Source organism: Pipra filicauda, unplaced genomic scaffold (genome assembly GCF_003945595.2).
Source record: "Pipra filicauda isolate LSUMZ 115617 unplaced genomic scaffold, ASM394559v2 scaffold290_size937220_pilon, whole genome shotgun sequence".
NCBI classification, from domain to species: Eukaryota; Metazoa; Chordata; class Aves; order Passeriformes; family Pipridae; genus Pipra; species Pipra filicauda.
In genome coordinates this window covers 319,374-332,466 of record NW_024104410.1, presented here as the reverse complement: position 1 = coordinate 332,466, position 13,093 = coordinate 319,374, and the positions used below count along the sequence as shown (strand labels likewise).

The 13,093-nt window shown below is 39.7% G+C and overlaps 1 protein-coding gene across 1 annotated transcript in view; it reads right to left on the bottom strand.

Annotated features, from left to right (window-relative positions):
- USP7 (ubiquitin specific peptidase 7) overlaps positions 1–13,093 on the bottom strand; it is a 71,600-nt gene that overhangs the window by 38,055 nt on the left and 20,452 nt on the right. Inside the window, exon 2 of the mRNA XM_027742304.2 lies at positions 3,427–3,531. Coding sequence (XP_027598105.1) covers positions 3,427–3,531 — 105 coding nt within the window. The remainder of the gene's footprint in view (positions 1–3,426; positions 3,532–13,093) is intronic.

The window sequence follows — 13,093 nt, the reverse complement described above, 5'->3', positions numbered from 1 at the left end:
ATAACAACCTTCCTTTCCTTCCAGAAAGCCCATTTTTTTTAGCAAGTATAATCGATTAAAAGATGAATTATATTAAAAACTGTGGTTTACAGAGCAAATGTGACAATTATTCTGAGCACGTCAATAAATAAAACCCTTTTTCACCCTCACAAACATGTCCACCAGCTTCCAGTAAAAGACTGCAATTGGCAGGAGGATAATTTAGTAGTGACTGGCAAGTAAGACTTCTATAAATCCCTGAACTACAAATACAACACATGATGCTGAACACAAGGTAAACAGAACAGACTCAGCTGACAATGCTTGGAGAAGTTACACGCAACAGATTGTATCTGCTACATGGAAAAGATTTTTTCATTGATGAGATGAATGCCACAATCAGCACCTTGATAAAACAAAGATCCTGCAAATCAGAGAGCCAAATACTGAATATGATCCATTTTAAGATGGAAGCACCTATTTAAATGTTTATACGCCTGAGAAAAGCAGATTTCTTTATTCTATTAGTAAATTTTGCTACCTTTAAAGTGCACTGAGGTTATTAAAATATTCTGAACCTGAATTATTAATGAGGAAACTGGTTGAATACTCTATGAATATTTTAATAATGATCCAAATACTGGATGCAATACCAGTACATGGCTAAGACTGATGCTTCTGAAAGCCTCCTAGCCTCTGCGATTCTTCACAGAAATGAGACTTCAGGAGGTAATTGCAAAGCTCTGAGTTTATGTTTAGTTTGGGACCTTCTGTTTGAACTTTAACTTCTAAGAGAATTTATTCTGTGTGCTGTTTTGAATACTGATGCACTTGCAAACAAAATTCGATCAGAACCTTGTTTTTAATATTTTTTACATTAGTTGCAGGAGCTGCTATGCCAGCTCACAAAGTCTGGTTCATTAAGGCATTCTCTGTACAAAGCACACTACATTCCTTCAGCTGGTTCTTTTTAATTGCTAAGACATCATACAGAGCAACAACAGGTACTGGTCACAGTGCTTGAGAGAACACAGCCTTATCTCAAAGTCCTGCTGGTGGTCCGTGCTGCCCCCATTCCCTGTGCCTCACAATGCCTGTGGCTGGCTCCCAAGCAAAGGGGATGAGAGCTGCACTTTTTTTTCCCCTAGTCTTATCAGTCATTTCTTTATGTGCTAAGCTGGAATAACAAAAATCACCTCCAAATTTCTTGAACTCAGAAAATCATCAGAAAGCTGGTTTCTATGATCCAGCTGGAAGCATCAACCTTTCATCTTCCTGCTCACCTCTTTCACAGGAACCATTAAATTCACTAATTTCACTCAAGAGGTATCTAAATTCTCTTTATGCATTCTGTATCAGCTCAGATTGATGCCCCTTGCTAGGAATAACAGCAAAGGAAAACTGCATATTTATCAGAGAAGCCCCTGTCTCATTTTTTCCTGTCTTTTGAATCTCTGAGCTGTCCATTACACACACACATCATGCTGCAAACCAGGTTAGCAAGAGCACAAAGAGCAAGAGAGTAACTGCACTGGTGTGTAAATAATGCAACAGCAAGCAACTAATCTGAGTTACAGGACTTGGAAAAGAGGCATCATCCACTTATGTGATGCAAGTCTTCAGGAATGTTTTTGCAACTGTAACATTTTGCAATAGCACTACTTTCTATCTGTGTCAATGCTTCCAGCTGGATCACAGAAACCAGCAGAGTGGGCCAAAGCTCCTCACCAGGCTGAAATTCCACCAAGGCTTGAGAAGCTTTGATAAGCCTTTTGTCAAATACCTTCAGATACTGCTCCCTACCTTCATACCCAGTTCTGAGAGGAGTCAGTTGGCAGCTGACAGAAACTGCTTGACAGCAGTTTTTTGGTTAAGAAGTCCACACTATTCTGAATGAAGAGCTGTGTGTCTGATTACCTGTCAGCCTTGATATAGCCTGGGTTTCATCAGCTGTTTGTGCAGCCTAAGTTCCCTTTGCCTAATGTGTACACAGACCAACTAGTGGACAAATTCTTTTACTAACTGACCAGTGTGTTATGTACTGGCTATATCAAGAGCAAACACTGTCAGGCTTTCTATCTATAAACACCACTACTAAGAACATAAACTAAACAGAGCTGTTCTTGCCAGTCAGTGTTAACTCACATGATCTTCTCTATTCACCCTCCAAATACCATGGCCTGACAAAGACATTTAACATCTTTTACAAAAGCTTTTGGTAAGAACAGAATTCCCTGTTTCACTCTCAGCTAGTAGCTCTGAGCAATAAATCAAAGCCCTCTGAATGAGATTAGGTAATCACACAAATAAAATGCATAGGCTAAAAGCAGACCTCATTTTTATTTTATTATGAGACTCTGATTATAGGAAACTTTATCTTTGCCAATGATACAGAGGCAATTCAACCATGAGATGCTTTTGTCCTGAATTTAAACCCTATTCTCTTTATGAACATTACTATTTTCTATCAGTATTCTATGTGTCTTCAATACAAGAAAGTAAGCACTTTTTTGACCTTCAACCTTAAACGGTGATTTTTCTCAAAAGATCACTCAACATTTTTGCACAAATCTAACTAAATGTTTATGCCCAGTCCTGAATGTATCTCACAAGACAGCATGGAACGTGAAATTAGAGTGGAACAAATCCCACTCATATGCTGTCCCCCTTCTCCCAACTCATTTAGTTCCTCAAAATGAGCAGTCCCTGCCCATATCCTCTCCTAAGAAAAGAAGTATCACTGCACATTTTCCTCACTAAACTTAACAGACTTTGGTGAATTAAAAATTTTTTACCTTTCTTTAAATAAACCCAGACACATCTACTTATAATTCTCTGATCTTCCGTAACAGAAAAAGACTGTACACCCTTTTTTTCATTTAATGGACCAACAAAAAGACTCCAAAAACACACCTCCCCTTTTATTAACAGGACATCAATACTTATTTCTTCCTTTACATCTGCAAGTAAAAGGGCATCAGAATTGAGGGGAAAAGATGTTCACCAATGGAATAGTTACCACTCACTTACCATACAAAGACAAAAGCAGAGCACAGCTGCCACCTGACAAGAGAGCAGGACAGATAAGGATTCCAAACATCCTGAAGGAATTGTGTAACTGTCACTATTCAGCAAAGCCCCAGCTGCAGCAAGTTAAAGGGATGGATCACAAAACATAACAATGGACAGTATCACTTTGGGCAATTTTAAAATGAGTACCTAGAAAGAGTGTGAGGAAAAAATCCCAAGCCCTCAGAAGTCTAATCCTATTGTACAGTGTGTTAAAAGGATGCCTGTACAGAAAACCAGCAGCCACAACTACAGAGGGTTTCATTTTTTAATGAGCTGCAGTTCAGAGGACACAGGTAAGATATGGACCATTTTCTTCTCAAAATCATAATAATAAAGAAGCCAAACAAACCATGCTTTTATCAAGTATTTACTTACCATCTTCCATGTCTTCTTCAGTGTTGTTATGTCCATCAGCCATCGCTACATTCCCATTAATGACAGGATTTTGAGTAATTCTTGGAGGATCATCTGTATCTCCAGCTAAGACAAAAAAAATATGTAAAAATTAACCAGCTGATTAATAATCAGAAATTAACATTTTTGTCTCAGGTAGCACTTACAAGACACACCAATGGTGCACACTTGCACAGAACAGTATCTACCTTAATTATAGCACAGCAATTGTACTGGTATGTGTCTAACTACAGTTCTTCAGATAGATGAATATTTATGGATGAAGAAGAAAGTCAACATTAACGTGGAATACAAATATCATTAACTGATTTCTAAGTTTTCAAACAGTCTCACAGTCAGCATCTCATAATCAAGTCTCATTAACTAAAAACTTTTTAAATCACTTTTTCTGGCATTCTGCATTTTTACACAGATACAAGTTTCTAATAGCAGACTTTCTAAACTAACAATTTACTTTAAGACTTCTTCAGTGTTACTGTTTTTTTAAGAAAAAACCTAAACCTTTAATCAAATGTAACGGTAAGATTTATATCTTGGGGAAAATTGGAAAGGAAATCCTTTAAGATTAAGGAACATTTTAGATACAAGATTTTCCAGCTTTTAGCCATCATTGCTATTAAGTTTTGCTACAAAGACCATTTAAAACATATGTAAATGCCATTAAACCAAGAGATATGAGACAACTTGATGAACTAAACACCACTATTTTAAAGATGCATTGCTTTGATGAACAAACATCTTCCTGATTCATCCAACAGCCAAACAACGCCTCCTTTCATCACTTGTGCACCAAAAGCCAATGGATAGTTTCAGCATGATTACAGGGAAGTGGATATATTCTTGGATAAAGTGGGTTTTATCATCAAACTGTAAAACACATAACCCCTTGCAACCACCCCAAGGACAAAGCACTGCTCAAAAGACACTCTAATTTAAAGGGTCTGACGGGTTTCTTATTGCCGTGCTAGTCCTGCTATTAACTTGTATATTCTGCTACCTCTTAAAAGCCCCAAGGCCACTCATTTCTGTTACCAAGAACAGTTTTATACCCAAAACTACACACAAGTTATTGACTGTGTGTGCATCAGGGATACAGGTAACAGTTCCCAAGGGGCACAGCACGATCCCAGTCCTGGGCACGGCCGGGTTGGTGCTCCCTCGCCCGTCAGCACCCTGGACAGAGCCGCTCCTGCCGCCGGCCCCGCCGAGCTCCCACTGCCTCTCTGCTCCCCAGTGCTCGAAGGGACGCCCAGGGACCAGGATGCCTAGGATTGGAATGCCCAGGGACCAGGATGCCTAGGATTGGGATGCCCAGGGACCAGGATGCCTAGGATTGGGATGCCCAGGGACCAGGATGCCTAGGATTGGGATGCCCAGGGACCAGGATGCCTAGGATTGGGATGCCCAGGGACGACGTCTGGCTATTTGCAAGAACTGCCCAGAAGCATGGAGACAACCAGCCTGGACGCTTGTCTTCTACTGGATTGCAACTGAATTTCTCCTGTACAGAAGGGACAAACACCAACGACAACAGGAATTGCTGTGAGATCACCACTGAGGACCTTTAAAAGCCAGGGAGTTCGTGCCAAGGGTTGGATAAGCCATGGGAGAAGTGCAGTAGGATCAGTCACCAGTTGCTTCACAGTCTTCCCTCTCCTTACAGCACAAGGTGCTTTTGCAGCCTCATTCCAATTCACAGCACACAAGAAGATACTTTCACACCCAGCACTCCTATTCTGATTGTTTACTCCTGTAGTAAATCCGCAGAACTAGTAACCTCTGCCCTCACCTCATCAGAAACGGATCAGGTTAGAGACTTACTCCTGGATTAGAGCTCTGCAGATCACGAACTCCCCGCTCCACCACGGCTTTCGGGGCTTACTGGGGTGCAGCAGATCCCACCGAGGCACAAGCCAAAGGGATGTTTGGAAGTGTCCAATCTGCAGCACCCAGGATAACATGTGCACCGCCTTTCTTATTTCTCAGAATTAGGACAAAAGCAAAATCAAGAATGACTTAAAAGTTTTGATTTGGTTAGAAAAAGGTTTGCAGGAGATTGCCTCCTGTATGATAGGGCTGCAGGAGTCCCTACCCAGAGCAACTGGCACTGACAGTGCTGCAGCACAGGAGGACAGCAAGTTAAAAGAGAGATTGACTACAATAACATTATTGGGGGAACAGGTCTGAACTGCTGCAACTCAAGAGCACGAAAAGTGACAAAAAGAAGAGTAAGAAGGAAAGGTGCCCAAGTTAATTTCCATATCCTGCTCTCTTTTTTTGCCACATTTTAACCTTTTAACAGGATGGTGCTGGTCTAAGCAGGACCAATCCTCAGCAATGCAACAGTGGCAAAAGTATGAATGGTTAGCAGAGGAAAGAGAAAATGCAGAAGAGATCATAGCAAAAGCAATCAACTTGAACACAGGCAGGTTCTGAGAGATACTGTTTAGTGATAAGACAAATGAACCATGATGAATGCCTCTGCTGCTTTTTTTGACAAATATTGACACAGAGTTTGTGATACAGCTTTCAGAGATGGAACCCAGATAACACCAGTCAATGCTTTTGGCTTCTGTGAACAAAGGAAGTTTTTTAACTGCTAATAAAATTCAACTACTACAGCAAATCCTTTACACAAACAAAACACAATCCCTTTTCAACAGATGTACTAGCAAGCAGTATGACAAAATAGATTTTCTACTACAGCATTTAAAACCAGTAATTTATGTTTTCCTCTGCTGTCCTTAAGAGCTCATAGGAAAAAATTGTAAAATCATACTAAGATTTAATTAAGAAACATGTTTTCCTTTGCCTCAAGCAGAGGCAATGCCACAGAATTATTCAAATTATACACTACAGGACTAAGAAAGAGAAAAAATACCTGTCCACACTGGCCAGGAAAACCTTCCTACCAAACATACTACTTAATACACTGCTGTCTTTAATGCAGCTTAAACCACAGTGTGTCAACATCACCCCAGTCATGTCATCTGCCCATTCCCAGACCAGAATACCCAGTTTTAATCATATCCTTAGAAAAAATTAGAGGTGCAGCCTATTAATCAACTGAAAGTTAACATAAACCACATCAATTAAAGAAGTATCACAACAAAGCATGAAGTGACCTTATGAATAGGGAATGTTTTTAACTCTTTAAATACAGTACTGCAAAATATGAAATAAATAAAGCTTTCAATAGCAAAATTTTAGACACTGTCAGACTGGTGAAAAGCATTCAAGTTGTTTTCTACCTCCTCAAAAATGCAACACCCAACCCATTGTAGATATTCTTTCACTACAAAAAGGAATGCAAGGCAACATGAAAAATAGTGATTACAATTTCTTCTGAAACATTTAACATCATATATGATTTTCTCTCTGCCCATGCCACTGCATTATAAACAAAATCTTGAAGAGTTTAAAGGGGGCCTCTGAGTTTGGAGGTTAAGACAACTTCCAAGAAGAAACATTTCAGACACTAGTGAGTTCGTAAAAAAAAAAAAAATAAAAAGAGTTTTCACTTATTTACTGCAAGATCATGAATGCTGAAATGAAATCAAGTCCAAACAGTGAGGTATGGAACCAGAATGGAACTGGAGCACCCCAACACTGACTGGGAGGCTGGGAAGAAGTGTCAGTCCCCTTCCACAGCCCAATGACTGGCTCCTATGGAAGTGACTCTGCAGGTGCACGCTCCTCATCGCTCAGTAACCCAGCCTGGCACTGAAGGGGTGAGATGAAAGCCTGAAAACAAAACGGTTCTTGCAATTGCTGCAGGGGAGAAGGAAAAAAATTGCTAAATTCTCTGAAACTTCAATTTGCCATGCAGTGACAGACCTGACAGAAACTATTTAAAAAAAAAAATCATCTTGTTATGGACTATGACCTCAACATTATCATATTCAAATAGTCACACTATGAGGCAATAAGAAGAAAAATAGTACCAATTATTTAAAAAGGTTGTATTCAAAAAAGCCTGTTCAGCCTGGATTCAGCCTATTTAGCAAGATGAACTCAGTGTCACTGTAAGATATGTTGCTCTGTTTTTCTACTGTTCACAATAATTCAAATCTACAAGGAAGGAATCTCAAAGTTTGCTATAATTTTTTTCCTATTAATGAGAAAGCAGAAAAGATTTTGTCAAGTTCGTGTGGCTTTCAGCACAACTTAAATCCTGTTTTAAGACAGGAGCACCATAGAATGTGATCTCTCTGAGGTGCAGGACACAGTTGCTCAGCAGTAAACACGTGCTTGCAGTCACATGTGGACAAAAGCTACAGAATGACTCCGCAGCAACTTAATTATGACACAAACTATCACTATTTTAACAACGATGACAAGGAACTTTACTAGCTTTCAGTCATGAGTCATATCACACCAAGTAGTCAAAGTCTGAAAGATTATCTGTGATGTCTGTCATTAACTTTTGGAGCTGGTAGCCACAGAGGAGAAACTGAAGCACTCTCCCGAGCAGGTTATGAAACATTTGTTTCCTTTTGAGGTTAAAGAGACCACAGCAGAGGAGTAATAGAGGTACTAAAAACTTGGTTACAGTTATCACACACATCCGCCTCACAATGGCAATCACCAGCGCCGAGGGCTTTCACAGTCCCTACAGTTTGCACAGACCTCCAGAAGTGCCTCAGCAATCCCAAAAAGGAGGGGGGAGCTGCACCAAGGGCAGCATCAGCAGCCCCAAGGGATGTCAGTCATTCACTGCTGGCAGAAGCTTGAAAAACATGAACCAAACTTCATATCCAGAGTGCTGCTTTAGTGGGGGAAAGCTGAAAACACACGACTTTCTCCTCTGCTGCTGGACTAAACAGACATTCCAGAATCAAAGCCGTCACAGAAGTTTCAAAGGGTCTTTTAATACTTAAAAAAAATAGATAAATAGAACAGTGTGTACAGATATGATAAATGAGGGGGGTGTCTGTGTGTGTGAATTCCAGTGGATGAGTGAACCTGCAGTAAACACTAAGAAAAGGGACTTACTGAGCAAAAATACAGGGTGGCAGGAGATAAGAATAAAGTCAGAGAACGTAAAACTCTCTGAAAAATGAGAAAAGTCCATCCTGTAGCAGCCAAATTACATGAGCATCAAAGGATATGCACTGTATGCTGAACACACAGTCCAGGCCCAGCTTTGCACCTCAGTGTCAGAACTCCCACCTGTAACACTGCCCTGGGGCAGCCCAGCAGAGCTGCTGCTCCTCAGCACTCCCCCCAAACGTCTCTTCAATTGTGGAACAAACTATAATCTCTTCAAAAGTTTTTTAAAAAAATAAGTATTTTTCAATGCTTCAGTAGTTTAAATAAATCAAATAAACCTCTAAAAATTTACTCCAGTGCATAATTCAGAATTCCAGTCTGTCATGGATAAGCAGTACACGAGTAAAAAAAAAATAAAATTAAGAAGTCACCATTGTTAGAAATCTTAAAGAATAAACATTCTGTGACTCCAAGTGCTATAACAAATACCATCTCTTTTACCATCAAATCGATCTTTGCTGTTGTAACTATTAGGTAGCATATCAAAATACATAACTGAGAAATTCCCAAAGCAAGCAGTAAATGCTGTGCTCTCTGGAGCAGTCACCCAACCGTGGTGGTGCAGACAAGACACTGATGGGACTCATTCAGAAAAACCTTAAAGTAAGAATATTCTTGAAAGGAAACAGGAGAGTTAGAATAACGTGAAGAACAAATACCTGTCTTCAGCTGGAAAAAATGATGGCAACAAGTTAATTCAGAACTGTGTAGCAAGGACTCCCCAGACCACGTCTGTAAGTGCTGCAGGCACTCAAGTGAAACAGTGAGACTGTTTTTCACGTGGTTGTAACAGCTCACAGTAAAACTTGCGGGTTCCAGCAACTTGCTTCTCCCAAAGTCTGGAAACCACTGCTAGGAAAGCCAGATGAATAGGCAGTGCTCCCAGGAGGCAGGGTTTTAAAAAAAATCCAAACAAAACCCAAACAAACTAAAAAAACGGACAGGCAAACCAAAAAAATGAAACCAAAACAACCACACACGCCAAAGTTAGCCAACCTCCCAACTCCATGATCTGAATGTAATTAAGTTACAGTAGTCAATCTCTGAACTACTAGAAGTGTTCAAACGAAAAACTTTCCCACATTTGCTCTGAAAGAACTCAGCATTTCCAAAGTAAGAGAAACTATTTGGCCTCTAATCCCTACCTGAAGTTAAAATAGAAACACCACTTATTGCACAAAGGGACTCAAGAGAAAAGGAATTTAATGAAAAGTGTTCTACACAGTTTCATTTTTCTAAGACAGTCCTAAGTTGCTGTAATGAAAAATCTGAAGAGGTATCAAGCAATTTCTGTAGTGTGGCTGCCTTTCAAATGGCATCCAAAACCAAAGCATTTCACCTAAAACATTTTAAAGGGATGAAACAGTAAAAGAGAATGAGATTAATTTGGCCAGCAGGATGGGAAAAAGGGAAAGGGAAGTACATAAAATGATCCTATGGACTGATGTCAAGGTGTAGATAACTGCTATCAAAGGTGTGTAAACATCATGTCATTTGTCTTTACAGTTAAAAGTTAATTCTCCCATTAGCAAAATTCTGGGTAATTTGCTCTGGTTTCATTTATTATTCTTCGTCCTTCACGGTTCATTATTTGATCTGGTGCCAGAAGGGTTATCTAGAAATTTAAGACACTTAACAAGAAAGTTATGAAGGACAACGACCAAGCCTTAAAGGAAAAAGGCTTCTAGAGAATTATCAGGAGACAAGAGCCAAGTTTACAGACTAAGGGAAAGGTGTTATGAGCACAGGAAGTGAGCAGACTTCTAGCTAGGGAGACAACATTTAAAGATCTTCAATGCTTTCAAAATTTGCCTTAGCAAATTTAGAAAGGAAGGAGAAAGGACATTTATTTACTCAAGAGCAAGTAGCCAATGTCAGATCTTAAAAAAAATAGAAATAGTATTATATGGAAATCTCTTACTCTCCAATTGTCATCTGAAACAAGTAATTACTGCATTATTGACTGGGAATTGCAAATCCCCCACAGAAGGAGATGATGCTACACGAGACAGCAATTGAAGAACTGGGATGGGACAACTTCCTGGAAGCAGACTCACCATTCCTGCCATGCCTTCAAAATATGCAATGACTAGACAGACAGTAACAGAGCAGCCACCACTTATCACTCTGATCAATCACTATATTGCTGCTGCCTTGTGTTCCCATCACTGTCTGCCTGGCCAAAAAGGGCATTTTGGCAAAGCACAGGATGGTCACGCTGGTTTTTAATTGTGTCAATGTATCTAATGAATGGGAAAAAAAACTGTATTAATAGATTACATGACTGTTCTGTTCTTAGATAAAACAAAGCAGTTGTAATCCTGAACACTGAACAACATGCATGAATGACACCAGTCTGTAAGGTAAACAGTATTAGAATCTTCATCCCACTGAGACAGTTATCTCCACGTGAAAATAAAAGGGAGGCACGATGTAACTTTATGGATGGAAAAATAGCTGAGAAAAAAGAGCCTACCCAGAACCTGCTCCATAAACAGGCAGTTTGCTACAGTAACTCATATATATGCTGATTTTGAAGAGAGGAGCAGTCTGGTAACACTTTACAAAACAAAACTTTAGGTCTTAAAAACGTGATTAACTTCTTACAGATACATATAAAGCATTTACAGTATTACCAACGCAATTACTCAGTGGATTTAAAGCTGCTAAGAAGTCATTCCCAAAAATTTACTAAAACAAACAGTGACTACATTACCGCCTGCTTTCAGCAGTTTAACCCATTGCTTTATGAATAATTCAGTGTTAGATGAAAGACTGCATGAACCAGAGTTCAGCCTGGACACCAACAACACACCTGTAATTATCCAACAAATTTACAACTTTATGCTCCTGCTGAAGGACTTGTTATAGACAGCCTTTCCATTTTAAGGAATCTCCAGGTGTTTAACAACTGGGGTAGACAACAGTACCAGCATGAGTTTTTCTTCAGCACAGTGAAATTATTTATCACAAAGATACCAACCTGCCTGTCTCACTAACCCATTATACAGTGTCACAACCTCTTGGCAGTCACCAGGACAAGAGAAGGTCTGCTGAAAAATCTTTCACAGTTCCTTTTCTTAATCTCAAGAGCTTTGTTAGCTTAGGTTATGTTTCCAGAAAACTATCAGATCACGAAGAAAGGCAGGAAGACTGCTTCTGGCTACCCTGTAATAGTCAAAAAACAGTAACTAGAACAGTTGACAAGACAAATTATTTTCTCCCATGATAAGGAAAGGCTGAAACATCAGAAGTGTCATGACCTATTATGGCAACAGCTCCTGGACTTGCACTACCTTCTCCTTGCTGCATCTAGAGCAAGGCTACAGAAGCAACTCCCCTAACTCGTCATGTCTTGTCTCTGCACATTCCAGGGATGGCAGTGTGATTACATCTCTGCTGAAGACTGGGCACTCACTCCCAACCTACTGAACACACCCTAAACAATGTGTTTTTCCAGTATCACACCCCTCTTTATTTTTTACTGCTCTACTGAGTAATGGATTTCTCTATTGCAACAACAAAGGCTGAGCTCTGCAGCATCACTACAGAGGCTGAAAAGCTACTCAGTGAAAGATGAAGTTCTGACAGAGGGAAGAAAAGGATGCACACTCAGCTGGAGCCAGGGCAGTCCAAGGGCCACAGAGCACTGATGTTTGTGCATGACACTAATACTCAGCACTGTGGACGCATTCTTGGTGTTTTAAGAAAGGCTATTAAAAAGTAATTAAAATGAGTTTATTTGGATAATAATATGAGCACATTATGGAATTGGTGATTCTGCTCTCATTACACCTCCCTCTTTTCTTGTGAAAGTCTAGAAAGCACACACCTTCACCACCTGGACCAGCACGATTTTTATTACTCAGATACAGAAGTGGGTGCTGAAAGTTTATGTATCATTTTGGATGAGTATAGTCCACTGTTTCAGAAAGTTCTGGGGTACACATATTAAAGCAAATACCTTACATGAACACTTGCTATTATGCTTAAGCAGCAGAAAGGTTTTGCACATTTAACAGTAGCATGAAATGTTGCCTTACATGGGTATGATCACACACACCACTTGTCCAAACTAGCTCTGGAGCAACACGGCTCCTGCGCAGTTACTTTGGTACAAAGTCAAAATATCACTCGTCATTATTTCAGATTCTTCAATTCTGTCTGAGACCAGATTCGTCCTCACAGCAAATGCTCGTTGCACTGCTCACTCCTGGACTCAGCCTTGAAGCATGCTGAGCTTTGCAGCAACATGAAAACGTAGCATGAATATATTAAATCTTTTTTCCTAATACTGTTGAAATGCTGTTATCTGTCCATGATAGAGTTTGAATGACAAAATAACTTCCCAGCAAAGAACAACACTGGATAATAACACAGATTTGCACTGGAATTAATTTTACGAGCACTAGGAGGAAAAAAAATACTAACTACCTATTTTAGCCCCATCCTTTAATTTACCTTAAAACAGGAAAGATCCCTCCAATCCAGAGAAACTCGTGCAATGTGCACAGAAACCTCACATCTAGGGTTCTAACACCTTAAGTACATCTTATTTTTATAGTGATGCTTTTAA